Source organism: Anas platyrhynchos, chromosome 6 (assembly GCF_047663525.1).
Source record: "Anas platyrhynchos isolate ZD024472 breed Pekin duck chromosome 6, IASCAAS_PekinDuck_T2T, whole genome shotgun sequence".
Lineage (NCBI taxonomy): Eukaryota > Metazoa > Chordata > Aves > Anseriformes > Anatidae > Anas > Anas platyrhynchos.
Window position 1 is genome coordinate 35,363,399 of NC_092592.1, and position 26,314 is coordinate 35,389,712.

At 43.9% G+C, this 26,314-nt stretch overlaps 2 protein-coding genes and 2 non-coding genes across 5 annotated transcripts in view; 1 reads left to right on the forward strand and 3 right to left on the reverse strand.

The window, feature by feature from the left end:
* Nucleotides 1-1,395: 1,395 nt before the first annotated feature.
* On the forward strand, nucleotides 1,396-9,688 carry NANOS1 (nanos C2HC-type zinc finger 1). 2 transcript variants are annotated; one of them, XM_027460717.3, is made up of 2 exons: nucleotides 1,396-3,867; nucleotides 4,820-9,688. In XM_027460717.3, the coding sequence occupies exon 1, from the start codon at nucleotides 1,481-1,483 to the stop codon at nucleotides 2,249-2,251; it is 771 nt and encodes a 256-aa protein (XP_027316518.1). In that variant the 5' UTR covers nucleotides 1,396-1,480; the 3' UTR covers nucleotides 2,252-3,867; nucleotides 4,820-9,688. The 2 variants fall into 2 exon arrangements, with proteins under 2 accessions (XP_027316518.1, XP_038036886.1); XM_038180958.2 differs by having other exon boundaries at nucleotides 7,629-9,688.
* Nucleotides 6,505-26,314, reverse strand: part of EIF3A (eukaryotic translation initiation factor 3 subunit A) — a 33,067-nt gene continuing 13,257 nt past the window's right edge. Inside the window, exons 9-22 of the mRNA XM_027460714.3 lie at nucleotides 25,558-25,656; nucleotides 24,867-24,983; nucleotides 24,357-24,542; nucleotides 21,238-21,585; nucleotides 20,585-20,689; nucleotides 19,506-19,619; nucleotides 19,116-19,238; nucleotides 18,314-18,467; nucleotides 17,148-17,332; nucleotides 15,477-15,568; nucleotides 11,264-12,081; nucleotides 9,743-9,917; nucleotides 9,148-9,317; nucleotides 6,505-7,785 (exon numbers count right to left, since the gene is read on the reverse strand). Of these exons, the coding sequence (XP_027316515.1) occupies nucleotides 7,544-7,785; nucleotides 9,148-9,317; nucleotides 9,743-9,917; nucleotides 11,264-12,081; nucleotides 15,477-15,568; nucleotides 17,148-17,332; nucleotides 18,314-18,467; nucleotides 19,116-19,238; nucleotides 19,506-19,619; nucleotides 20,585-20,689; nucleotides 21,238-21,585; nucleotides 24,357-24,542; nucleotides 24,867-24,983; nucleotides 25,558-25,656 (2,928 nt within the window). The 3' untranslated portion in view covers nucleotides 6,505-7,543. The remainder of the gene's footprint in view (nucleotides 7,786-9,147; nucleotides 9,318-9,742; nucleotides 9,918-11,263; nucleotides 12,082-15,476; nucleotides 15,569-17,147; nucleotides 17,333-18,313; nucleotides 18,468-19,115; nucleotides 19,239-19,505; nucleotides 19,620-20,584; nucleotides 20,690-21,237; nucleotides 21,586-24,356; nucleotides 24,543-24,866; nucleotides 24,984-25,557; nucleotides 25,657-26,314) is intronic.
* LOC113844072 (small nucleolar RNA SNORA19) lies at nucleotides 25,069-25,201 on the reverse strand. The gene has a single exon (XR_003498215.1). It is a non-coding gene; the product is annotated as a small nucleolar RNA SNORA19 (small nucleolar RNA).
* On the reverse strand, nucleotides 25,837-25,960 carry LOC113844073 (small nucleolar RNA SNORA19). The gene has a single exon (XR_003498216.1). It is a non-coding gene; the product is annotated as a small nucleolar RNA SNORA19 (small nucleolar RNA).

Genomic DNA, 26,314 nt, shown 5'->3' on the forward strand with positions numbered 1-26,314 from the left:
GCCAGCCTGGGAGCACCAGCAGCACAGGGCATCTCATCATTAAAGGCGTTTTTGGGACCTCCCCAGCCTCCCGGGGCAGCTTGTGGACATCTCCCACGTTAAATGGCCGCCACTTCAGTGTCCACAGGGGTTGGAAAGAAAAGTTTGGGCAAACCCAAGCCGCCTTTGAAGGACGCCAAGGAGCAGGCCGCGGCCTCCTCGCATGCGGCGGCTCTCTCGCTGCCATGGGCGGTGGCAGCACGGTGCCCTCACCTCACCACGGCTGGCAATTAACCGGGTTTTTAATTACAGCCGTGCCTTTACCCCCTACATCCCGTGGGGAAGCACAAGGACGGGACACTTTGGGCTATCCGGGCACGAGGCCTCAGCCCCGTGGTTTCAGGGCTGAACCCGGCCTCACGCACGGGAGGCGTCCTCAAGCCTCTCCTGAGCACATCCCAAATCTTTGTCAGGTTTTGGGGTACTAGCAGTAATTTTGGGGACACTGACAATTCATTTTGGGGTACTGACAGTAGTCTGGGGATACTAGCAATAGCTTTTTGGGTATTAACAGAAGTTTTTTGGGTACTAGCAGGTGTTTTTAGATACTAGCGGTAATTTTGGGTACTAACAATAGCTTTTTGGGTACTTACAGTTGTTTTTGGATACTAATGGTAATTTTGTGGGTACTAACTATTGATTTTTGGGTACTAACAGTAATTTTCTGGGTTCTAATATTATTTTTTGATATTAACAATAGCTTTTTAGGTACTAACAGTAAGTTTCAGTAACTAACAACTGTTTTTTGGGTACTAGCAGTAGTTTTTGAGGTACCAACAGTAGTTTTGGGGTACTAATAATAGTTTTTTTGGGTACCAACAGTAGTTTTTGTGTACAAACAGTTGGTTTTGGGGTACTAATAAGTGCTTTTTGGGTACTAACAGCAGCTTTCTGGGCTCTAATAGTATTTTTGAACACTAATAGTAGCCTTTTGGGTACTAACAGTAATTGTTTGGGGTACTAACAGTAGTTTTTGCAGTACCAACAGTAATTTTTGGGTACTAAGAGTAAGTTTTTGGGTACTAATAACTGCTTTTGGGGCAGTAGCAGTAGTTTTTGGGACACTAATAGCAGTTTTTGGGGCCATAACACCACCGCCCACTGCCGCAGGTGCCCGGCACAGACCCGCCCCCACCCCACCGGGGGGGTCCGACCCCTGCCACGCGCGGCCCCGCCCCCCTCCGCGCGCACGTGCCGCGCCACCTGCGCGCCCCCCTCCCCTCACCCACCCCCCCCACGCCGCCCCCTCAGCCAATGAGCGGGAGGGGGCTCAGCCCGGCGGCCAATGGGAGAGCGGCGCGCGCCCCCTCCCGCCCCCGCCGCCCCTATTTAAAGGGCGTCGCGCGGCCGCGCGCTCCCAGAGGAGGAGGCGGCGGCGGCGGGTGCGGAGCTGCGGCGGGGCTGGGGCCGCGGGGGCGGGCGGCGGCGCCCCCCGTGCCCCATGGAGGCGTTCCCCGGCGGCGCGCTGGAGCAGCACCGGCACCTCCCGGCCGTGGAGCGCCTGCCGGGTTCCCGCTACGGCGGCCGGAGCCACAGCGCCTGCGGGAACGTGTTCAACTCGTGGAACGACTACCTGGGGCTGGCCACGCTCATCACCAAAGCCGTGCGGCCCGGCAAGGGCTTCGCTGCCGAGCCCCCCGCCGTGGTGGTGGCGGCGGCGCCGGCCGAGGAGGAGGAGGAGGAAGAGGAGGAGGAGGAAGAGGCGGCGGGGCCGTACTTCGAGGGCGCGCTGGACCTGCACGACCTGGAGCTGTGCGGCCACCACCACCACCACCACGGCGAGGGGCTGCTGGAGGAGCGCTTCGCCGACCTCAGCCCCTTCCCGGGCCGCGGCGGCCCCGCCGCGGTGCTGCTGGAGTGCCCCGGGCCGGAGGGGGCCGGGGCCGGCTCGCCCCGAGCCTGGGGCGGCGTGGTGGTGGCTGCGGGGCGGCTGCCGGCACACCCGAGGGCGGCCGGGAGGCTGCTGAAGCCCGAGCTGCAGGTGTGCGTCTTCTGCAGGAACAACAAGGAGGCGGTGGCCCTCTACACCACGCACATCCTCAAGGGACCCGACGGCCGCGTCCTGTGCCCGGTGCTGCGGCGCTACACCTGCCCCCTGTGCGGGGCCAGCGGGGACAATGCCCACACCATCAAGTACTGCCCGCTGTCCAAAATGCAGGCGGCCAAGCAGCTGCGGCACGCCCGGGCGGCGCTGGGCAGGAAGGGCCGCTAGGCTGCGGGGCGCCGGGCGGCTGCAGCGCGGGGTGGGCGCCCCGCTTGGGCTCCGTGGGAGCCGCTGCGGGTGGTCGGGGAGAAAAGAGGGTCCCCTGGTGGATCTGAGGAGGGGGCGGCCCGGTTTTGCTCCTCCGCCCGCTGTGGGGTCCCCCCCTTGCTGCCCGCATCGCCCCGGGTGGGGAAGCGGCCGCCGGCCCCCTCCTTGCCCCCCTGTGCCCGGCTGCTGCTCCTGCAGGGTGCCCGTCGGCAGCGCTGGGCTTCGTCAGGATCCAGCCCCCGGCTTGTCGAGTCTTTAAGCAGCTGAGCTGTTTCCTACACCCATCCTACAGCCGGGAGGGAAGTTGCCAGCGAACCCCTGCTCGGTTCCCGGTGCGGCAGGCAGCGCCTCCTCCCCTCCATCCCAGCGCCCTGCTGGTGGGGGCACTGGCCCGCGGCCACCCGTGACCGTGGGCAGCGTGCAGCTTTAGGGAGGGTCTGAGAGGAGGAGGAGGAGGAAGCAAAGGGCTTGCTTGGGAATGTGACGACTGCGTTTAGTGCGAGTCGGAGGCAGGAGGAGGAGCAGCACGGCTTGTAGTTGGCTTGGGGTCCTCTGGAGCAGATGTGTGCGTTCACAGCACGGAGGGGTCACGCTGTGGTTGGCCTTACCTAGGGAATCACCTGGAAGCTGAGGAAGGCGACGGGTCCTGGCAGAAAGGGGAGCTCGGGTGTTTGTGTGAATTCCTCTTGGAAAGCTGCTCAGCAGGGTGGGAGGACGGGCACTGGGGAGGGGGAAGCAGGAGGGGCTGGGGAGGGGCCCGAGAGACATCACTGGCACAGCTGTGAGCAGGGAGGAAAGGGCTCGCTATGGAAGTGGTCTCTTAAATCTTCATCGGATGGCTCCAAAGATAGCAGTAGGGCTAATTATCGGCTGCAAAGGGACTTGCATTAAATAACACTTCACTGTGGCGACAGCTCGCTGTAGGGCAGCTGCCTTCCCGTTGCGCGAGGTCTCAGCTGCGCACCGCCGCTCGTTCGGGGGGGGGGGGCTTGCACTACAGGCTCCTGTAAGCTGGTAGAATTTAGGTATGTTTGATTTTGTGATGTCTGTTCCACATATGTTTAATCTGTATCCACCACAGATTGGAAATGAGCTCAAGTGTAACGCTATGGGAAGAATTCTGTTTTGTATTTCTGTTAGCTTCTTGTGGAAACTTTGAAGATGAGTATATGCATTTTAATCCAGTTGACTGTTTACGGACATAAAAGCAAGAAAGACCTAAGAAAAGCGCTCTCAGGTGTTTTCTGAGGGGGCTGTGTGGGAGGTCTGTCTGCAACACCCCCCTGCCTCCCCTGCTCTATAGGTTAAGCTACCCCATAGGGACTGACCCATTGCAGTGCCTGGGAGTTTGCCAAGACACCAGAACCTCACCCTGCCTCGGATGGTGGCGCTGGCCTCGTGCAGCACCTGCTCCTTCCCTCGACCTGTGTCAGAAGAAAGCTGCCCTTGTGCCAGTGGCTTCTGCTGCCTACGACTCCGAGTCTCCTCGTGCTCCCCGGGCGGGCCCGTTGTGGAAGGGCCAGGAGCTGCCTGTGGCAGGCTGCGTGGCGCTGGGTGTGGGATCCAGGCCCCAGCAGGTAAGGCAGCAGAACAGGCGCTTGGGAAGACCAGCTGGGCTGGGAGGGGAAAGGCAGCGTGCTCCAGTGGGGAGGTCACAGCACTCAGAGCAAAAACCTGAGAGCAAGGTCCTGAAATGACGTGGTTGTCCAGCAGGAGCCCATTCTTTGGGTTGAGTTGCCCTTTAAAGCTTTACAAGCCCCTGTCCTAGATTGAAATTCTCAAGAGTTGTTTCTTAAGTAAATTTCTGGAGCCATTTCCCCAGCACACTGCAGCACAATGAGCAAAAACATGCCTGTTTGTTGTCACTCTTAATTACAGAAGATACTGCTTACATATAGCTTTATTTTGATTCCTTAAGTTACTGAAAACAACTTAGGTTAGTAACTTAAATCCTAGGAACAGCATACAGCTTACTCTAAAAGCAGCCTGGGTTGGAAGCTACTTTAGGCTCCATCAAAGAGGTCTAAGAAAATCCTGGTGCTGTCTCTTACCCTAGAGGCATCTGCATGTCAGAGTTATGTCTGTTGGCTCAACCCAAATTCTTATCCAGGGAAATATTCCAAATTCTGTAAGCAATGGCACCTTTTCCATGGTCATACTGTGGTGAGAGGAAAGAGCAGAGCACCAGGCAGCCCATAATGGCCCTCAGCTGCTGTGAGCCTTGGCAAAAAGCAGGCTGGTTGTAAGGCAGTGCTGCCTTCAGGTGTGCAGATGGTTCAGTTCAGCTGCAGCCAGGTGAGCGCACAGCTTTACTGAAAGCCCTGTTTGGCAGGGGGTGTCTCTGGCTTGCTGCTGCCCAGTGCCTCAGGGTGCTTCTGTGCCACAGGACCAAGCTCTGATGGCTGTGAAATGCATTCACTTCCCTTAGGTGTGCCAGCTTGGCCCACCCAATACATAGATGAATACATCCTGAGGTAGTCTGCTAACAGTCACGAGGAGAAAAATAATTGTCGAATTATTTTTCTGAAGAGCAGGGTGCTAAATCTGCAAGTGCAGAGGCAGAAAACCCAGTGAATTGTCCTCTGGGCCAATGGTGGAAAACCAACAAAGCTGAAATTGCAGCAAGGGACTGGATTAGCAAGAAGTGGAACGGCTTGCAGAATCCCCATCCTGCTGCAACTAAATGCTTTGACTTGTGAAGAGCAGGAGTGGTAACTGTGCAGAGCCTTTTGGTTAGGGCTGGGCCAGTCCTGGCAAACTTCTGCCACAGCAGTTGGTGTTCTGAAATGATCAAGCAGTGAAATAAATGCACAGACATGGCTGTGTAGCTCACATCCTGGAGATCTCTTGAGCTGCCCAGTCTTGCCAGCACATACCTAGAATTCTTACATGCTCAAGGAGGTTAAGAACACAGATCCTGGAAATTTCTCTGGTGCAGTGGCCATTGATGACATTCATGCCCATGCAAAATATGGCTGTTGGGATACAATTACAAACATACAACTGGAGGTGGAACCACTCTTTTTAACTCTGATGACTGGAGGCAAACATTGCATTCGTGTTCAAAAAAGGCCAAAGGGACCATCAGAGATGCTGTTGGCCAGGTGACGTGGCTTCAGTTCGTTGGAAAACTCCTGAAGTAATCTCAGAGCTGCTTTTGGGGCACGTGAAGGATGAAGTGACTAGGAGTCAGCAAGGACTTAACCCAATGCCCAACTTGGCTGCTTTCTGCAATAAAACATCTGGTTTTGTGGACAAGGGGAAGTGCAGAGGATGTTGTTTGGGCTGGCCTAGCAAGGTTTTCATCACTCCCATGTGATGCTGGGGTGTTCCAGCCTTGGGCTCTGCTGGCAGGCTGAGAGCTGCGCCCCCCTACTCAGCACTCCTCAGCGTGACTGCTGCCTCCAGTTGGTGTGCACACAAGGAAGATGAGGCCAAACTGGAGCACATGCAGCTGAGGGCAACAACAGCACGAGGGGCTGGGGCAGGCTGGAGACTGGAAAGTTTTGGGGAACCTTTCCAGGGGCCTGCCAGTACCCATTAGGCAGTTTTCCCATCAGGCTTTTCACTGCAGTGTAGGAGAGGAAGGTGAGAGGCATCAGGCAGAAGCTGGACAAAAAAAAAAAAAGCTTTTTCACTGTGAGAACAGTCATGCCCTGTGAAGAGGTTGCCCTGAAAGGTTGTGCAGGCTCCATCCTGGGAGCTTTCCAGGCCTGGCCAAACATGGTTCTGCCTAATGCAATCTGACCTCACTGCAAGAGGGTGGTCCCTCCTGGAGTCCCTTTTAACAGCTGTCACTGCAATTCTTGTCCCAGTGCAAGTACAGCAACAGGTAGCTCAACAGCAGCCCTGGGACCCCTTAACTGCATGCAGCACACAAAAAAGTTTAGAAAACATCACAGCTCTGAAGGAATCCTGGCAGCACAAGCAGCTGGCCCTCAGACTAGGTGACAATGAGAATAAGTTTGTCCTGAGCAGTAAATGGGAGCTGGAAAGTCTGAAAAGGGTGGGAAAAGGATAAGAAGAGAAACATTATAACTTTTGTTCACACATACTACAATTAAATAAGGTTTAACTAGCCCAGGTCCTCTCACTTTCTCCTTCAGACCATACAAAACCATATACAAACCAGATACAAAAAAAAAAAGTTAAACTGCTGTTTGGCATTAAAATACAATGTGGGAAGTTACTAAAAAGTCAAGACACTGTAGAAGCTAATTCCATAAGTTGTTTATTTATCATCGAAGAAACACACAGCAGCAAGTTCTGTGCTGGCTTCAGTATGACCAGATAGTAACTGTTGATCTGCATCCCAAAATTGAAGTCAACACAGCCATTACTACAAATCACTTCTTTTGAAAGGGAAAGAATTTACCCTGAAGACAAAGAATTGGGGAAAAATTCAACAACTTCTCCAAAACCACACATTTTAAATATGACAATATTTATAAATCCTTGAAAGGCATGAGTTATCCAGTAATGGAAAAGCAGTTGTGCTATTGGCAACAGAAAATACATCGCAATATGCTTACCAAAACACTTAAATCGTAGAAGCTTTAAGTTCTGTGGTTGTACACTGCAGCAGTATATGGTACTGGAACAATGACTGCAACGTGGCTTCATGTAATGTATTCAAGTAAATCTACAGAAAATATCCCAGTGTAGCTAATGCTCATGTTTGTTGTATTTAATTCCAATTTGAACATACTGAATTTAGGTAATAAAATGTGACTCTCACACTGCCTGCCCTCAAAGATCCCTATTGTAAGAAGAGGGGGGTTGTACTTCCCCCCCCCCCTTGTTTTTTTTTCTAATTATGGCAATTGATCTAGCTCTGCTTTTTCAGTAATTGCACTGTGTGAACAGAGGTGGTTTCATATGCATGTTTGGTGATGACAATACCCCATTCCGAATTAAGAAAGACTAAAAATAAAAAGGTCAGCTTGTTTTGGTGCAAGATAGAAGCAGTACTCAAGACAGCTGTTGGGCTTGCTTCTTTTTATTTTAGCAACAAATGATCCATGAAATAAGCATCATTTGAAATTTCAAAAACTGGCATTCAATTTCCAACCTTCTGCTGTGAGTTTTGTGCATGATCAATCTATATGAGTAAGTAATTCAAGCTCATGCTTTCATGTTACCTCAAAACATTTGTTAAAGAATTCCAATTCAGAATGTTTATAAGCACAAATATAATCTGTGGATTCAATCAAATCAAAGCTAAAACATTGGTTAAACTGTTTTGATATCCACTTAACGTCGTACAGTGGTCCACCCTTCTTCGTCTGTCTCATTTTTAGTACGACGAACAGGCTCACGCTCCTTTTCTGTTTTCCAGGAGCCCTTCTCCTTCTCCCCATCTCTTTCTCGATCTTTTGATGCTGCTGGGGAAGCAGCAGCTGGAGCAGCAGCAGGAGCAGGAGCTGATCGCCGAACTGGTTCACGTTCTTCTCCACGTTCTTCTCTCCTATCATCAGCACGCCGCCATGAGCTTGCTGCAAGTACAAGAGACAATAAAACAACCTTTGTCACATTCAACCAGCAGCCTCCAAGAGTTTAAACAAACAAGCCTCACACTGACAGTCTGATTTACTGATTCTCAATCTTGCCAAGAGCTAATATGAAGATGACAGCCAAATGCACAGCTTAATTTTATAGTGAAGTAACGGCCCAGAACTACTCAAGCCTCTTTCCCGATTCAGGATTGCTGTGAGCAACCGAAGTGTCATCTTTAAAACACTAACTGCAATAAGAATGTTCTATTGATGGATGTGGTTTTATCATGTAAAAAATACATCCTTATATTATCAGAATTAAAAGCACAAAAGCATCTCCTTAGAAATGACTGAAACCTGCAAACAGAAAATTCCTGACTGAAAACAGTTGTGGAAATCTGTAGGTGTCTCCGAAGACAGCACCTTGCTGTTCTGCCTACTGAAACCAGAGGTAGATACGACACTGGATTGATTACACAACCCCACTGACAATGGCCTTCAGCGTTCTTCACTACATGAAGAATTCTTCACTTCCACCAAAAGGAGTTTCAAAATTCTAACCCAGCTACGTACGAACAAAGCTGTCAAATACCAAACCAGACATTCCAACAATGAAACAGTTCTTGATATATTTTTTAAATGAAGTATCTTCTCCCTGAGAGCCCTCAGCCCTTCCGCCAGCTGGCAGCCCCGTACATGTTGTGCTCCAGTTTGCTCTCTGAGATCGGCTGCACGACAGTGCCTGTGTCCGGGGAGCACCAACACTCAGGGCGGAAACCAAACGAGCTTCTGAACGGGACAAGTCCAGCACTGGAAGATGTGGTTTATCAGGCTAAATGTCTTTGCTGTTACTCTTTTTTTTCTTCCAGGCAGCAGCAAAGTATAAATGAACATATATAATTAAACCTGGTTAATGTACATAATTAAAATAGGTTATTCATAAAAAATAAATATCATTAATGGTGTGAAACCCATAAGGCCTTATTTGCAAATATTTTCCTCAGTTTTGAGAAAGGAGCCAGGAATGTTTTCTGGGACATCTATCTTGACAGTTAAACTACAAGGATTTAATTCACCCCTAACATAACGCTGCTCTGCTAACTGCAAACTTCAGACACTCTTATCCTTCTACTGCAGATGCAAACTGCTACTATGATAGCAGAGAGCAGGAAGTAAGAAACGTTAAGATTCACAGAAAAGTTCTCAACAAACTAAAGCTTCTTTCCATTACCTTTTTATGTAAAGAGAGTTTAAGTGGCTGAAAATAAAACTTACTCCTATTTTCCCACGTCCTAGCACTGCCAGAGTAACGTGAAGGACCTGTAATAAATGTGAGCCTTTAGAATGATAAAGCGAACGTACGTTCTTCACGGTCAGATCTGAGTGGTGGTCCTCTTCTGGGGGGTAGATCTCTGTCATCAGCACGGCGATCTCGCATGTCACGGCCACCTCTGTCCCATTCTTCACGACGACTTGAATCCCTCCAGCTAGAGTTCTCCTCAGCTGGTCCTCTTCTCCAACCAGCGTCATCCCTGTTGCCATTCAAAACATATGACTAACCATTAACATTTTACCTTTGCTGCAGAAAGAAGCGATAATAAATCACAACGCATTTTCAGGCCTGCGGGTCTCTATTTAATATACTGACTTCCAAAATCTTTTCTCTTTTTCTGGAGCCTAGCATGAAATTGTCTTAATGTACAGGGGGAAAAATATTTGAAAGCAGTGACGCATCTGGGATTCATCCTGTAAACTGTTAGCATCTTAAGAACCAAAAGACCCCAGAATGCCACTATCCATTTATTGCCTTAAAGCACTTCATTTCATACAACCTAGCCACTGCTCCTCTCATTACATGATACCCCATTATTTCTTAAACAGAAAGGCTTTTTTTTTTTTTTTTTTTTTTTATAAAAAAGAAAATCATTCAACAAGTGTTTAAACAAAGGAGTCAAACCTGGGACGCCTGAAACGATCATCTCGATCAAAATCCCTCTCTCTGTCGAATTCACGGTCCTTCTCGTTTTCATCGCGGTCCTTGTCTCTGTCCCACTCGCGGTCTCCGGGGGGCCTGGAGTCTCGGGGAGGCCCCCAGCTGTCCTCACGCGCCTTTTCGCGCTCTCTCCATCCCCCTGTAGGCAAGTCAGAGGAATTGTGAGTGACCGACTTCTGGTCCCTGACCATAGGCAAAGAATTGTTTACTTCCCACACAGAAACTGCTGATCAAGTTTTGATCACCTGAGCATCCTACTCAAGATGCTTGTCAGAAGCACGCACTTCTGAGTAGGAAGCGCTGACAAAGCAGCGTAGAAACTGCTTTATTTAAAGACACCAACAAATACCTCACACCAGGACTGCCTGTGTCAAGTTTAACACAGAGCTGAACACACCCTCTGTTTTCTGGCTGAGAAATGCCATCCCCTCAAAGGTCCTGTGCAAAGCAAGTAGAGGAAGAAGGAAATGGGGTGGTTCGGACTGCAGGCTGCTTCCTCAAAATGCACAGCTGAGATGATTTTAGGCAAACAATCTGTAAGAACTTACTGCTTTTTAAAGCACTCCTTTAAAATGACTGTCATTCGCTACGTACCTACACAGTGCACCCTGAACTACTGTTCAGTTACTCATGAATGGGAGTACTTTATTACACAGCCTTCTTTAAAAAAATGGGAAGAAGGAGAAAGCTACTGGAGTGCAAATATCACAACTTATGCTAATTTTGCTACTAGCTTGAATTACAGAATTAATGCCTGCTTTAGAGAGTTGATGTGGCAGCTGTAAATATTTAAGTCTGATTAAAAAGAACCAGGAAATCAGTCAAAAAATCACATTCAACCATCATCAACAGTTCTGAACAGAATCAGGAAGGAGGTGTCACAGTCACCACCCGCAAGACTTCGGACTAGAAGTAAATCATCCAAGAACAGGACAGCAGGGTAATGAAGGGGCCTCAGAAGGTCAGCTAGTCAGAACTGCTGCTCAGAGAGGGATTTTCAAAAAAAGTATACACAAAAGCAAAAAATAAAGGAATGGTAGGAACTGGAATAGTTTTGTACACTAAAAAATAACAACCTTATCAAACCCAGACCCACTGGAATGATGCATCAAAACCCTTCCTAGCAGGTTATTTTCAGCCAGGGTAGGGAAAGAGACCAAGGCGTGCCCACCTAGTGATGTTTCTCTCCCATCAAAGCATTAAACTTGTGTGTTTTGTTTCTGCATACGGTAAATACCAGCATTACTATGTGACCTTAAGTTATCTTTGAGGTGAGCAATAAACACTGCTGCATTTTGCTGTGTGTGCTTTGTTTGTTTGCTTAATTCAGCCGAACGAAAAGGATTGATTACACCAAGTGAAGGAGCATTCATATTAGTGCAATTACTACAGATGTTTTCAGAGACGTTTCCCCTCTGGCACCCCCGCTATCGGCTGGCTTAGCGCGTGCTTTGGCAGAAAGATTATCTTATGAGGCTATTTTACCTGGTTTCCCAAATGGCCTCCAGGGACCTGGTCTGGAATCCTCGCTGCTGCGCCACGGCCCCCGGTCATCATCTCTCCTGGAGAGCCTGTCATCATCTGTGCTGCGCCACGGCCCCCTGTCATCATCCAGCCCACGCCGGGGACCCCGGTCATCATCTAGCCCGCGCCTGGGACCCCGGTCATCATCCGCAGCCCTCCAGCTGCCCCTGTCGTCGTCCAGCCCACGCCTGGGTGGCCGGTCATCATCCAGCGCCCTCCGGGGTGGCCGGTCATCATCCAGCCCGCGCCTGGGTCCTCTGTCGTCGTCCGCGGCACGCCAGCTGCCTCTGTCGTCATCCAGGCCACGCCGGGGCGGCCGGTCATCATCCAGAGCGCGTCGCGGCGGCCTGTCGTCGTCCAGCCCACGCCTGGGCGGCCGGTCGTCATCCAGAGCACGCCGGGGAGGCCGGTCGTCGTCCATCCCGCGCCTGGGACCCCTGTCATCATCTGCGGCTCGCCAGCTGCCTCTATCATCATCCAAAGCGCGTCGGGGCGGTCTGTCATCATCCAGAGCACGCCTAGGTGGCCTGTCCTCATCCAAACCGCGCCGGGGCGGCCTGTCCTCGTCCCCTTCGCGCCGAGGTGGCCTCTCTTCATCCCCCTCGCGCCGAGGCGGCCTGTCCTCGCTCGGCTCCACCGAAGGACGGTCCTTCTCTTCTGCAGCTCCTCGCCGGGGCAGATCATCCCCTCGTCGGGGCAAGTCATCCCCCCGCCGGGGCAGGTCGTCCCCCCGTCGGAAAGGTCTGTCATCATCTCTCGCTTCTCCTCGACGCCAATCTCTACAAAAACACAAGGGATAAGCAAGTAGAAAGTGACATCTAGAAGACGGTTTTAAGTTTTGGAAGAATAAAGGAGGATACAACTATTATTGAGCTGTGAGATAAAAACAAGAAAGTATTAATTTCCATTTAGACTCATATTGGATAATTTCCTCCTCTAAAAAATCTGCGGATTATTTTGAAGTAACAGATATGTAGAGAAATGTTTATAAAGTTCCTATGAACAAATATTTAATTCATTCATACCTAGGTTCTGTTTCAGGGTTTTAATTTAAAATAAAAAACAATTTTTAAATCCTATGACTTTTAAACTATTACTAATTTTCCCTCAGAGGCTGGTGAGGCACTGGCACAAGCTGCCCCATCCCTGGAGGTGCCCAAGGCCAGGCTGCATGGGGCTTTGGGCAGCCTGGGCTGTGGGAGGTGTCCCTGCCACAGCAGGGGATGGAACTGGGTGGGCTTTGAGGTCCCTTCCAACCCAAACCATTCCAGGATTCTTTGATAATCTCATTTTTGAACTATCATTTGCCAGTGGAATGACTCCTCTGTTTTTAGATTTTTCCCCTCATGTGACAATTTTAGAGTTCCTATTTCAGCTTCCATCCTTTCCTGCTTGGAACTTTCACAACTCCCACTTGCAAAGTTTACTGAAACTGAGCCAAACAGCGTCGGATAAGCAAAACACAGAACGTGTGAAACCTGCCTGCACGATACTCCATCGGAGACATCTCAGAGAAACAACAACCAGGGATGCATTAATATAAAGAACGTAACGGAATGGCACTGGTAGCAATGCAATCTAGTTTCCACCATATACGCTGTGTTCCAGCAGCCTGCGGAAGTGCTATACGCAGAGATCTTCCTGAGCTGGGGGCATGCCGACAGCTTTTCCAAATTAGACAGAAATTTCTGGTGTGAACTGGGAAAGTTCACACCAGAGTGCCTACCGCTGGTACAGGTTCCTAACTTCTTGTTGTTGTTGCTTCTCTTAAGTCAGCCACAAACAGCAGAGCCATGAGGTCAGCTCTTCTTCTCTATGTACTTTGGCTTAATACCACTATCAGCAAATGCTTACGTGCTTCTAGACAAGAAGTAACTCAAGGAGTTGTGCTGTGGTCTGGCAGCCAGCAGCACTGCCCTGCCCCTCGCAGTGCCTCCGTTAGCTCCATGTACATTACATCTGCATTAGCTGCCAGTTCATTGTTTCAGCAAATGCCCAGTTCCTCAGAGCACTGCAAGGATTTTCTGCGATCTAGAGAAAAAACGAGGCACCACCCTACTGTGACTTTTTTTGCTAAAACAACCAGATTTTAGTTAACTCCTACATAGTACTTTAACTCCTACATAGGAAACGTTAACATCATCTTTCCCAACTACAACATTAGGAATATTTTTATATTGGCAATGACTTTCTTCTCTCCCTTACAAAACTTTGTATCTACCACAGCAAGACCAGTAATTTTATTTCCCTCTCTTGCTTCTTACAGCTACCTACCGTTCTTGTACACTGACAGATCAAAGTCACTACTTCCAGTCTAGTTGTGAAGAAGCCAGTGCTGTCCCAGAGACAGACAGCGTCATATATCACAACACAGCCGCTAGTTGTCTGAGACAGCCAGTCCTTGCTGACCTCTTCTCTATTTCTGTCATCTGGTTTTGCTTGTAACCAGAGTCATGGTTTGGAAAAGACCAAGAGCACTGAAACACACCCATCACCTGGAATGCAGCGCTCTGGAGGTGGCTGCAGAGGGCAGCTGGCTGCTCGACTGCCAGGACCTCTGTGCTCATTTTGCAGACAACTTTTAGCTGCAGATTAAATCTCATTCCCTGTCCTCTATGCCTCTGCCTTCATCACTTGATATATAAATATATTTTGGAATTACTTTATTCAATTACAGCTAGGTTTGTCCTATGTTTGTATCCAACACGTTTTCCTTTTAGGGCTAAACTCCAACTGAAGTTCTTTGAGGGGCTTCTAAAGAATGCAGAATTACACCTGCAGTTATGCCTGAGTATTGCCATTTATTTTTGTTAGCTTTCTAAGCTGGGAAAAAGGAAATAACTGAGAAACGTTCCATTTTACTTAAAATTCCATAGAGATGATTTAAATTCTTTTCAGTATTTTAGTAAAAGGCAAAAGGAAACCCATAGTATGCCTAATTCTTCCTCCTCAGCAGCCACTCAGCTCAATTTAGGTGGAAGCTAAGTACTAATAAAGATAACACTTCTTCAGAAAAACCTGAATATATGATTGGAAAATGAACGTGTCACCAGCATCGTTCTGTTGTGAAAAAAACGTATCACACTGAAGCATATAAACAGATGCATTAAACCCTTATGCAAGTAGTTAAATGCTTCACCTTAGAGTTTCATCCCATTTTTGATTTTGTGATTGGAGAAAAAGGGAACTGCTACCAAGAAGGGCAGCACAGCTTTTAAAGAAAGCATGAAACACTATCTTGGTTATCAAAAGATCATACTCTTCCAATACGTTAAAATAAATTACTGGAGAGGGAAACAGTAAATTGGTTTCCTTCCACTGCACTCAGGGTAAGCTGCAATGGATTGAAACTGCTGCACCAGAACTTAAGGTTAGACATTTATAAATATCTAATCTGTAAGGCTAATTAAGCAATAAAACATACTGCCAATCAGAGCAGTGGTATTTTCATCTGCACAGGCTTTTAAAAACAATTAGCTGTGCATCATCAGAAATAGTTCACGCACAATTCATCCTCTTGCGGAGCAGAATGATGAACAAATTTTAAAGACTCTTTCTTCTAAAACCATATAAACAGTCTTCATTATCACTAAATATATCTAAAACACCTAAAAAGCATGGATGTGAACAAACACCTAAAAAAAAGGTGCAAAGTACTTTCAGAATATTCTTTCTTCAGAAAACCTTCCTTCTCTGTTCAACACAGTCTTTCAGGACTTAGTTTCAGTTTATGGCACTTTTTTTGCTCTGTGAGCCATTCTGGGACTTGAATGGTTTTCAAGACACTGAATTTTGACTTTTACCTTTCTTAAAATATTTTCATCAGCTTTCTAAATGGAAAAATCTCAAACAGTTCCATCATCCAGGAGCTCTGTACCTGTTCGTTATCCTACCCTGATCTGTACTTGTACAACTGACACCAATATCTGAGTGGGACGCCACATTTTAAATTAAAAAAGAAAACAAGTAAGCAAGTTTATCAGGTGCAGAAGGCCTTCAGCCAGCCTCCAGATATCTAACCTAAGCAAAAGAGGAATGTTATCTGAATCAGTTCCAAGATAAAATCTCCCATTTCAACATTCTTACAAAGCAATCAGAGGGTAACTTGCAGAAATGTAAAGGCATTCAGCTAGTGCAGCGTTAGTAGTACCAACAAAAGGAGCCCACTAATTACCTTTCCACTGGAGCTCGTCGCCATTCAGATTCTGTCTCACCACCTCTTCTCCAGGAGCTTTCAGACTCTCCTCTATCACCCCAACGAGATTCCTGTATATATCAAAGAAAATTAGGAATATCATCTTATATACTTTAGAATAAAGATTTTCAGCATATATGTTACACCGTTCAGAGCATGCCGTGCCATTAAAAACTCAGCTGTTACGCTGTAGGGAATACTAAACTATCAGCAGGTTGAGCAACTGCAGTATGGTCTTAACCAACTATGTTGTTTATGGCTGTTTAAAAACATGATCCCTTTGTGCCACACATTTTACTAACAGGGTAGGATGTGTGTAAAGTTAATACACTGAAAAGTTTATGAACAGACCTACGAATGACAGCTTCAGTGAGCCATAGCTACGAGCTGATGACACAAAGATGTAACAATTTCACTTTCCTGCTGAGTTACAGCAGTAGAAATGATTTTTTTTTTTTAATTTTTGTTTTGTGCTTTCTAATCACATCAGAAAATGTGACTGAATAAACTGTAAGCAATATGCAGCAGAGACCGTTTTATTCTGGCTTTATATAGCACTGAACATGGGGCCTCAAGGCTTTCACGCAAATGCTTAGATACAAGGCAGAGCAATAATTTTATTTATTTATTAAAGGTAGAGCACACCTCTGCCCATCACTGATTTAAGAGAATTTAAATTACTTCTTATGGAGATATTTATTCCTAAATTCCACTCTAAGCAGCAAGCTAGGTAAACCACACAAACTAACATTTCAAATAATCACACATTTAAAACAATGTATTCCAGTTTGCAACTGCTCTTCGTAAAATGTTTTAATTTGATGAAGTTTATGCTTCAACACGGGGAAAAACAGAATTAAGGCAAGATCTCACATCCACTACTCTGAGCATGTATCTAAATGTTTTGATTATCTTCTTGTGTAAATGATCCCAACAAACACGGGAGAACAAAGAATTCCAAAACTGCAAGTGGCATTTTTCAAGTGGTACAGATATCTTTCTCAGAACTTGAGTCAGCTCTTCCATATAGTCAAGTGCCCATGGCTAAGAATACCTCTTCTGTGGAAAAATACCAGTGACAATACAGCCCATCGGGTAAACAATCATCAAAACAATTTCTACAAGCTCTGACTGCTTGTTTTCACAACGTTACTCAATGAGGCATTCATTGAACACGGACAATGGCTATGGTGGGTGAAATTTAAAGCTGGCTCTCTTATTGATAAGGATCAAAAAAGTGGGAGTTTAGAAGGCTTGCAGTACAGTTCCATTTCTAAAATCATTAAAGATTTTATCTGCAAAATAACTTTATCTTTGTCTCCCATTGGATTGAGATAATGACATTCCCCAATACTTATACTTCTAAAAGGGAAGTAACTTTTTTTTTTTTTAATTTTATTGCATAATTCTTTATTCATTCATCAGGTCTTTATTCTTTATTTAGTTTTTGAACAACCTGGTGATTTGGTAGTTTCTTTGCTTTACTTTATTACAGATCCCAGTAAGGAGCTGAAACGAACACTGATAATTTAACTATTAGTCGCTTGTGTCACAACCTATTTTTGTTAACCTCTTATTTTAGCATTTCCAACTTTTTCCAAATAATCCACAGAAAAAGGAGTCAAAACACACCTGCAAGTATTTACCTACCTTTCTCGAAAATGGGTCATCCAGACCTCTTCGTTCTTCTTCTCGACGACGCTCTCTTTCTTCTATCTCCATTTCTCTTTGACGTTTCTTCTTCTCTAGTTCTTCCAGTTTTTTGACACGCTCTTGGTATTCACGCTGTTCCTGCTCACGTTTCTCCCGCTCTATGCGTTCCTTCTCCTCACGCTCTGCAGAGTTGGAAAAATAAGAAGAATGCATTACAAATTACGTTACTTTGCTATATCCAAAGACAGGTTACAAAAAACAATCCCTTCCATTTGACTCATTTCCTTTTAAAAATAAAAAATAAAAATCCAATAAGCATTACACAAGACGTGTTTAACCATATAATCTTTTCTGGAAGTATCCTAATTCCAACACAATAGGAAAAGAACCCTTAATACATTCATGACCCTGACACGTTGAACAACAGCTACTAGCTAGGATATGAAGAAAAACATTCCAATATCCACATGTTACTTAGATGTACGGACCACAAACGTGCCACCTAAAGTATCAGTAACTACATCAAGTATAGTCTTCTTTTTTAGAAGAGGGCAAAGAAAAAGTCAGCTACTATGATCTTAAGTTTGATATGCAGGACCCATGGATTTATTTCCTCATTTTTAAATATTGGGTGATCATGAATACGCACTGAAAAAATCTTCGTTGCAATCCAAGTTATAAGCAGGACAGAAATTTACCTCAGGTTACTTATCACCTCTTCTGAAAGCTTTGAAATCGTCTACCAGAGAAAACAGTTCACAAAGCAATTTGCATGAGTTGTTTACAAGTCTTGAATTCTTGATCTGCCACCAATATTCCTCTTCTGCTCTTTCAGATGTGTTCATAAAAGGCGTCAGAACACAAGTTAAATGAGTAAAATCAAAAACTTGATTTTCCATTAGCCTCCCTTTTACTTTATCTCCTCCTTTCTTCATGTTTGAGGGAATGTGAGGGCAGGAAGCACTCATTTGCTTTCATTTTTCCTTTCCCCTCTGAAGCTCTACCTTTACCTCTGTGCTGTACAAGCATGCATTCAGGTAAAATGCAAAGGTAAAGTAACAGCAACTAACAGAGCCTTTACCACTGACTGAAGATTAGAAGACTTCCTCCAATACTGTGGAAACAGGGAAATCAGAAAAGAAAATAATATCCTCAAATCATACCTTTAAGCAGCTGTTCTTCTCGTAATCTTTGCTCTTCTTCCTCCTTTTCTCTGTAATAAGTGATGCGTCTTTCTTCTTTACGTTGTTTCTTGCGTTCCTCCAAACGATTACGCCTCTCTTCTGCTAGCCTTTCCTGGAACTGTTTGAGTTTATCCTGAAATACAAAAAACACACTTGAAACCACAAGAACTGTAATGTTTAAGAGGTGGACAATTATACAAATTGTTAAATAAAGTTGTAGAGAAAAATAAACTAACTGCTATGTATTTCTGTTTACCATGTTAAGCTTCTTCTGCAGCAAATTTGGTATAAGGGAATGTACTCCTACTTATAAGACAGAGTATGTACAACTTCAGTCCTGTATTTGCATTTAAGGGAAGTAAATACATGACCTGGTTACTGACCTCAGTAAGTTACCTATACCTATAGCAGAGAATCACATGCAGTTACTTATACACAGATTTCTTTTTTCCAACCAGTTCTTACTGCAACATAACAAAATAATCAAAGCTACCACTCTCAGAAAATGCAGACTTTTTGAAAAGCAGAGCAAGAAACGAAGGCTATCTTTTAGGTACTCCTTTTCCACATAAGCTGTTTCAGAAGTTGCCGTAAATTTTTAGTTGTAATACCTAGGAATGGGTGCAAGAACAGATATTTTAGTCAAAGCATTAAGTTATTTTATAATTCTGAGCCATTGTAGATTCTAATTTGTTTGTGATTTTCATGAAGAATCACTGAGTCATAAGCTGAGCTCCTTGCTTTACAGCAACATTTGATTACAATACCATTTGCCACGTACCTCATAAACTGTTCGTCGTGAGGCTTTGAGCCTGGCTTCAAATAAATCTCTATCCTCCAACATCCTCGAGAGTCTGTTCTTATGCTCAAGGGCTTTCTCACGCTCCAACTGCAAAGTGGTGATCTAAAATAGATAAGAAAAAGTTACGTAGTAAGATTTTACTTCAGATATTTGCATTCGGTCTACCTCAGTCACTACTCAAATTATCTTTTAGACCCAACCCAAAGGAGGCTGCTGCCCACTGTCACAATAAAATGGGAAAGCTAACTCTTAATTTTTCATACCAACTTTTCCCTTCTTCTCTTGGGTTGAGCCAGGAAAAAGACAGTGCCAAACTTCTATTTTTCATTCACAGCTAACAGATTTTATCACATGAATAAAAATTCTTACCCTTTCCTCTTCCTGCTGCTCCCACAGCTCCATATCACGTACTCTCTGTTCCTCATAGGCAGTCTTTATTAAAGGAATTTCTTCTAAGCGCTTTGCTCGTTCAAAATAGTCAATCTGAATAAAGATAACATACCTTTAGAATGTCATAATGCAAAGAAACGTGCAACACAACCATCAACATCTCCTAAAAAGAACAGTATCTGGAAAGTTCTCCAATAAATCTTTGTTACATAACCACACTGGACCAGCTCAAAGCTGCATTTAACACTTGGCTCGAGCACAGGCAACTAAGCACATTCCTAGGAAAGGATGCAGTAGAAGCAGGTATGTCTAACCATACGCCTCCCAGTAGTCTTTCAGCATCACCAATTTTCAGCTCCCTCTCAGGAAGAATTAACTGGCATCACACTCACAACTTCCTCGCATCAAGTCAGTTTCCCATGTACGGAATTACTAACAGTGTCACATAACCTCTGGTTCATTCTTGAAAACATCTGGAAGCCCTGGGTTAGTTTCACCTCACACAGGTTGTGCATTTTTATTTACTCTGGCAGGACACTCCTCACACTTAGAATTATACAAGTTACAGGCAGATCCTCTTCTGCAAGCTAGGACTCTATCAAGGGATTTTCTTCTGCTTCAGTAAGGAGTAATACAATTAATTTAGCTCCTCTAATGGACTCAACTTCTCCTGGCATTTCATCTTTTCTGAAGACTTTCCAATTACAAGTTTTCCCAAATATGACCCAGTTCTCACACAGCTTAAGGGTCCAATTTCAAATCAACTCCACGAAGTACAGTAAGTTTGTGCATTGATCCTAGAAACTCAGCTGGTTTGCAATGCACTTACTTTTTAGCTTCATACATTTTAAAAATGGTATTCAAAATGTTCATACATACAATACAAACTCAAGTTCACAACCACTAACTAAAATGTTGCATACACAGCTTTGTACCCTTTGTACCCTAGCTTAGGAATATGGTTTAGTGGGGACTGTTTGTGTTAGGTTAGAGGTTGGACTCGATGATCTTGAGGTCTCTTCCAATCTAGAAATTCTGTGATTCTGTGTAGTTCATACCTTTTTCTCCTGATTCTTCAGACGTTCCTGGAGTTCCTTCTTTTCTTTCTCCAGCTGTTCAACTTGTTTAGCCATAATGAAGTCAGGATCCAATTCTTCAAGATCCTACAGCCAAGTAAAGTTATTAATACAAAATAAAACCAACATTTTTTGTCACAAATGCAGGTTTAGCTATTTATTTAAGCCTCTGCACTTCTCCCCGTAAGTTTGAAAAAGATTGCATCAGAAGCATTCTCAATCTCTTTTCCTCTCTTCTGGGTAACTTTTATTTCATTTTTAAAGCTCTATAAAGCATTCGTATCCTGATTTTTAATTGAGACAAAATCCAGGCACAATAAAATGGGATCTGAAGGTCTCTTTCATCTATCAGACACTGTTACAACAACACAGAGAGGAAGAGGGAGGGAGGTATAAAACCAGCTGGATTTCATTCCTCCAGGTAAAATAGATCCCATCCAAATTCAGTATTAAGGCTCAATTTAAATTGCTCAGCAACTTAAACATTTAAGTGCCAAACTGGCATTCTTAATTCTTGGTGACTGTTTGTAAGACCAATTACAGTATTAAACTGGTAAAAAATATGAAATTCAATCAGCCTAGCAAAAAAAAAATAAATACAAAATTACTCAATACTTCCATAACAAGTTGCCTACCTCAATATCAATATCTTTAAATGCTTTGGCTCCCAGTTCAGTCTTCTTAATCTGCTCCAAGCGCTCCCGAACAGTCTTCTTTTTGATTTGTTCATGTTCTTGCAGGATACGTTCCTTTTCTCTCTCCTTTGCCTCCTGGCGCAGTCTCTCTTCCTCAGCTTTCCGGACTTTCTGTAATTCTGCTTCACGCTGTTCCAATTCTTCTTTTTCGCGCTGAATGTTTAAACTCTCAAGACGCTCTTTTCTTTCCTCTATAGTTTGACGACGTGCAAGAATTCGCTGATGCTCCTTCCTCGAATTCTTTAAGAAGGCAGTGACTGCCAGCTGATGCTGTTCCTCCTTCTCTTGCTGAATTTAAATTATGAATAAGACAATGATGAATGTAGCATCTCTTTAAAAAGGCAGAAAGCATAGCAAATGCTTCTCAAAGAAATCTCAAAATTAATTTTATTCCCCAACCTTGCCAACTCAATTGATATGCAACTGTAATGGCAGATCTAATCATTCACCCACATGGCAAACAAGGTAGTGTCAACTCAACAAAACCATGTGCAAACGGAGTCAAAAGCTGTCTGTATCAGGCAATGTCCTGCACAGTACCTATTTTAGGTGTGGTATTTTCACTCTTTGTTCAGAAATACTGCACTCATATATGCTAGTGGTAGGTAAGACTCTATACCTGAAAGGGGGGGACGACCCATCTTGTTTCTCTCTACATATGTAATATAGAGCATTGCATGTAGTTTATTTCATAGATTCTGGGAATCATTTTAGTTGGAAGAGACTCTTCAGATCATTAACCACCATAACCTCCTTTGTTTTTAACGTGTTTTGGTTTTGTTTTAAACATACTAGCATAAGAGAAAAATATCCTAATTGAAACAAAGCGCTATCTATGAGATGCTACATTGATAAGTAAGAAATTTAGGCATAAGCATTGGATTGTAAATCCATTTTAATTAAGTTATGAAAAGCACCTGACTGCATATAGACCATTCTTTAAGTGTCCTTCTGACCGCTCCACAATTCTGCTCCAGAGTTGCCTGTATGCTTTTTGTAGAGATTCCTACTCTGCACTTGGCGAGGTCTAACTGCTAACGGAGGGTGCTGCCCATTTTAACCACTCCACCAAGCACCAAACACTGCAGCATAATTAGCTCACAGCAAGCACTCAGTCGTGCTGGTCGTGAAATGTGAGTTAGCTCAGAGGTATTTTTAGTAATCTGCCCCTTCCAGGGCATTAAACAAAAACACTGCAACATCCCTACTTTGTTGCAGATCTGCAAGCACTTAAAGATAAATGAGGGTGCCAGACACGCTAAAATAAAAAGCCTCAGATGAAATTAATGACTTAGCAAATTGTGATAAATTTGACAAAAATGTAGGAGTTTTTATCCACTTGAAAATTCAAGTTTTTATCTGAATACTGAACAACACAGACATCCATTTGTTCTAAAGGATCTCCAATCACATAGATCAATATTAAATACTAGTAATTATACTAGCACTATCAAGCACATTATCAAGTTTATGTCTTATTCAGCTAATCTCACTGACATGTCAGGTAAAAGACTACCTGTCATTTCTATCTATTAAAGATAAAATATGCTTTATTCGTATTTTATTTAAACCAATAATTCATATGAATAAAACTCTTTTTAGGGGAAAACCTACGTGAAATATTCTGATCTTAAACACTACAAACAGCTGACGTACATTCAAGCTAACACAAGCAAGCTAATATTTGGTGTCTTGATACAGTCCTATTCTGTGTGCTTTTATTTTAGCAATATAACTTACTGTTTCCACTTGGATAGAGCATCCTATATGGACATCTTGCTGTCAGCCTTTTTTCCAATAAGGAAAAATTGTTCTCTATATTTGCTGAACAATCTTTCTTTCATAAGCATGCAGCAAAGGAAATAAATTACCCCTGCTCTTTAAAGGGAAGTGAAGGTTTAAACTTGCCACAACCAAAGCACGCTGGCAATCCCAGCGTGACTTACACCTCGCTCCTACAGGGCTCTGTAGGACCTGAAACGTGAGCTCATCAGTGAGTCCGACCTTGAGTCCAACAGCCCCAGTGAGAGAAAGACAAGTCAGTTCTTCAGCTGTGGGATCTTTGGTTCATGTTTTTAGATTCCACTATGAAGTCACATTACAGGTTCTTTAAAACACCAATTTCTCCAGGAAGAAAACAGGCAGCAGGCTCTGGATTTTCAAAAAACGCATGCAAAATTTTAAACAAGCCTTAGCTCTGTAGACCCAGCTATGGCTAAGTTATTGCATGGTATATTCTAAACTTGAGATGCAAAACCAGCAATTTAAATTCATGCCTCTGGTGTACATTTTGACATTATTTTAGTTATGACCAAATACTAACTAGCTGGGTGCATTTAGGAATCATTCTTTGCTCTTCAGAAGCATAAAAGCACTTCTAGAAGAAAAAATGTCAAAAAAAAAAAAAGGGGGAGACATCTAATGCGAGAGAGCACACTCATGAAAATAAGCTATTAAAAAGTGTCAAGTTCTTGGCTTACATTTCTACCTAATGCACAATGTCGATAATGAGCTCCATTTAATACAAACTGTATCAGAGATCATTATCACAGTGCTCTGAAAAGGAAGCAGCACACTTCTGAAAATAAGCAAATATACCAAAGCACCAACCCATCTACTCAGATCCTTGCAGCGTCCCATTAAATTAATCATTAGAGAGCTCAGTGCCTTTCCTATGTCACAGAAAAGCAAACCAAGCAACTTCTTGGTGTAATATTCAAGTATGATCTCACAACTTCAAAACCAATTTATCTTACTACAGCAGAAAACTTTAATTAGAACAGTTATGCAACAGATGCAGAAGGATATCTGGTCATTAACACATGTATTAATGCTATGCTGCATTTGTCTATATTAACACCTCAAGGAGAAAGTATTTGTTCTGAAGAGAGGGGACACCAGTAACAATTGCACAGAAAGCAGATTACTGGAATTAGCAGCAGATCAGACAAGCCAAAACTAATAAAAGGCTGCATAAGGGCAACTGGTAAACATCACACAACACACTTGGGGGAATGTCAGCATTCGTCAATGTTTTCAGAAGATTTAGGATTACTTACCAGCAAGTGAGGAGGCTTAATGACTGCAAGAGCCTTAGCCAGAGCTGAGGACATCGCAGTCAATTGATTTCTAATTTGCTCAGAAGGCATGCTTTGTAGCTGAGGGCCCAGTGGAGCATCTTCTCTGGTACAGTAATTCAAATCCGAGCCAAAACTCAGTGTCCGGGTAGTATGGTCGAGGCGAACCTTTGCAAAAAAAAAAAAACAAACAAGGTGTGAAAAATATGACTGTATTATTTATTGCTTGTAAATGCTTTCTGTTGTTGCTCCGCCTTTGACCAATGGAGGTCAACAAAGCAGAAATTAAATTAAAAAACATTTCTCAAACTAAGGGAAATGCCAAATTAGTAGAAGAAAAATAGCACTGAATAAAATTCTGCTTAATTTCCATGTTTTATTTTTTAAAAGTCACTATCTTCCTTGTGTTTGATGTCTACCAGCTAGTTGTCATTCAACATAATACCCATGAATCCACACACCACTTCACAGAAGCACTTTGACAGCACTTACCTGCAAATCACAGTGTCTGGCTGCATCGACAATACACCGTTCCAGCTGGAAAGCATCAACAAAAGGAACCAGGGTAGCCAGACGAGAAAATTCAATGCTTTGATAAATCTGGGCCACCTATATATGAAAAGAAACATTAGGATTTTCTTTCAGTACTGTATTCAAATGTAACCTAAGATTAAAAGCCATTCCCACATGGTTTCTTTGTATAAAGGAGACTGGCAGCAGTAGCTACACACAGCTATGCTGCTAATTAGCCTTTAAAGATTTCTTTAGCACACCAGAAATAACACTGCTCATCACTTATAAAGAAAGCAGGTCAATGAAATGTGCATTTCATAGAACACAGACCAAAAAAAACTTATTCCACACCCAAACCTTATTGCAAAACGTTTTAAGACATGATGAATTACCTTAAATAAAACTTCATAGATCTGTCACGAAGAAAATCTAGGCAAAAAACTGCATCACTGTATTCAACCACTATTGCGTACAGTTACTTTGGCTGTACCTAAATGATGTACAAACCTGAAGATATGGGTTACATACTGGAAAAAGCATTTAGAAATATTAATGGTCTTCTAGTTGACAGAAGCAATTTAGTTCAGCGTGGAAGTTTCCAGTTTAGTGTTCTTCCAAAGCATTTTCTAACTTGCGCACACTTAGGAACGCACATTTTCCTGATTCATACCTGTTGCAGAAGGCGAAGAATGGTATTGTTTTGCAGGTGAGGAACATACAGCTGCAGTTCAGGTTCCTTTTCAGCTTGGTCTTTCACCCAGTTGAGAACCTACCAAAATCCTAAAAAGTTACTTAATCTGCACCAACACTTAAAACTTTAACATTAAAGTACTAAGCCTTAAATACTCCCATTCTACAGCTCATGTAATGGCAGCATTTGTGTCCAGATACTAGGTTGTTTTACCAAAGTCAATCTTTTTATCAGAACACTTTTATGATAGCTAGCACTTTTTGTATGAAGGTGACTGACAGTACTGGCAACATTAACCACACTGCTAATTTACCTTCAAGTTCTTTTTAGCACCTCAAGTATCTTTGTTCCCACTATCAAAGAAAAAGAACGTGAAGTGCTTCATTAATTGCAGAATTTACATTAACACAGTCAACAAGATCTCGTAATTCCCAATATACTAAATTTAGGTAGCAAAAACTATAGTACAGTTTTTATAGTTCAGATGGTAAGCCTATGGTATATTTTTTCCACTTCTTACACAAGCCACTGGTATGCACAACCTGCATCTTCACACAGTTTTCTCATTCCTTTATATTTAAGTAACATTTACCTCAGTAGCATTTCCACACTCAAGACCTTCAGATATATTTTCTAAAATTCTGTGCCCTTACAGAGCACCCTAGAGGTCTGAATGAATTTTTATGCTACTTCAATAAGCTAGTGTGCTACATATGCCAGCTACTATACACGTACA

Excerpts from the sequence above, each read along its gene's own strand:
- NANOS1 (XM_027460717.3), top strand. The coding sequence starts at position 1,481 with ATGGAGGCGTTCCCCGGCGGCGCGCTGGAGCAGCACCGGCACCTCCCG.